Consider the following 1,231-nt stretch of genomic DNA (forward strand, 5'->3'; position numbering starts at 1 on the left):
TCCATTCTGTACAAAAATCACATCTATAGAATTTACGAATTAATGAAGATTTATCTTCAAAGTTGGCTCAAAATATGTGCGCTTGAATCTTCATTTGAACAAATCAACATGATGTTCACATGGCGACATTATATTTTTTTTGCTTCGTATGACTGAACGTAGAGAAAAAATACTCTATGCGATCCACAAACTACAAAATGTGCTTCTTCTATAGCTTGATTTGTTTTTTCTTCTCCCAAACAACGCAAGAGAACCCCCTCGAATGATCTTCGATATATAGTATCTTTCTAGTAAAGAAACCGAGGAGCACGACGACGGATTTCAGTCGTTCTCTTTGGATCTTCTAGAAGTATATTGTAGCACAAATAATCAATCAAGGCATGTCTCAGTGGACAATCTCCACTTGTGAAACATCTATAAGTTATTCAAGCTTTCTTTCTTCATTCGCATCTTGTGGTACTATCCATTTTTTGCATATTGTAATTTGAGTTTGGTCGGGCAGAACCAATGTTGAAGACAAAGCAGCTAAAGCATCATCTTTCTTATTCTCCTTTCTTAGAATATGTTGAAGAGTTACATTTGCAAGCCATCTATTCAAATTCTGTGCATAGTCATGATAGAGGCGCAATTTTGGATTTTTGACTTCATAGCTACCCAACAATTGATTGATCACTAATTCAGAGTCTCCAAAAACATGTAATTCCAATTGCTTCATATCGACAGCCATTTCAATCCCCAGCATTAAGGCTTGATATTCTGCAACATTATTGAAGTAATTTTGTGTTAAGGTAAAGGAAAATGGCAAGATCTCATCTTGAGAAGTGATGAATATCACTCCAACGCCGGCTCCTTCACAATGTGAGGCCCAATCAAAATACATCTTCCAAAGTGGTTGAACTTCAACAACCATTACATCTTCATCAAGTTATTCATCAGTGAGTTTCCAATCATCAGGTATCAGGTGGTCTGCTAAGAAGTCTGCTAATGCTTACCCTTTCACATTCTTTTGAGGAACACACACAATTTCAAATTGTTGAAACTAGAGGTACCATCTTGCTAGTCGATCATTGAGGACGGGTTTCGACATCACAAATTTGATAGAATTTGCTTTAGAAACAAGACGGACGACGTGAGCTTGAAAGTAGTGTTTTATCTTCTGAATCAAAAAGACCAAGGCCAAAGATAGCTTTTCAATTGGCGAGTGTTTCAACTCATTTGGTGTCATCATCCT

General features: G+C 36.7%; 1 protein-coding gene across 1 annotated transcript; it reads right to left on the reverse strand.

Moving 5' to 3' along the window:
* Positions 1-421: 421 nt before the first annotated feature.
* On the reverse strand, positions 422-910 carry LOC138339257 (uncharacterized). The gene has a single exon (XM_069290840.1). It carries the CDS (start codon positions 908-910, stop codon positions 422-424), a length of 489 nt encoding a protein of 162 aa, XP_069146941.1.
* Between the last annotated feature and the right edge of the window lie 321 nt (positions 911-1,231).

The sequence above is a fragment of the Solanum lycopersicum genome, chromosome 11 (assembly GCF_036512215.1).
Source record: "Solanum lycopersicum chromosome 11, SLM_r2.1".
NCBI lineage: Eukaryota > Viridiplantae > Streptophyta > Magnoliopsida > Solanales > Solanaceae > Solanum > Solanum lycopersicum.

Coding starts and splice junctions, on each gene's coding strand:
- LOC138339257 (XM_069290840.1), bottom strand. CDS start 910: ATGGTTGTTGAAGTTCAACCACTTTGGAAGATGTATTTTGATTGGGCC.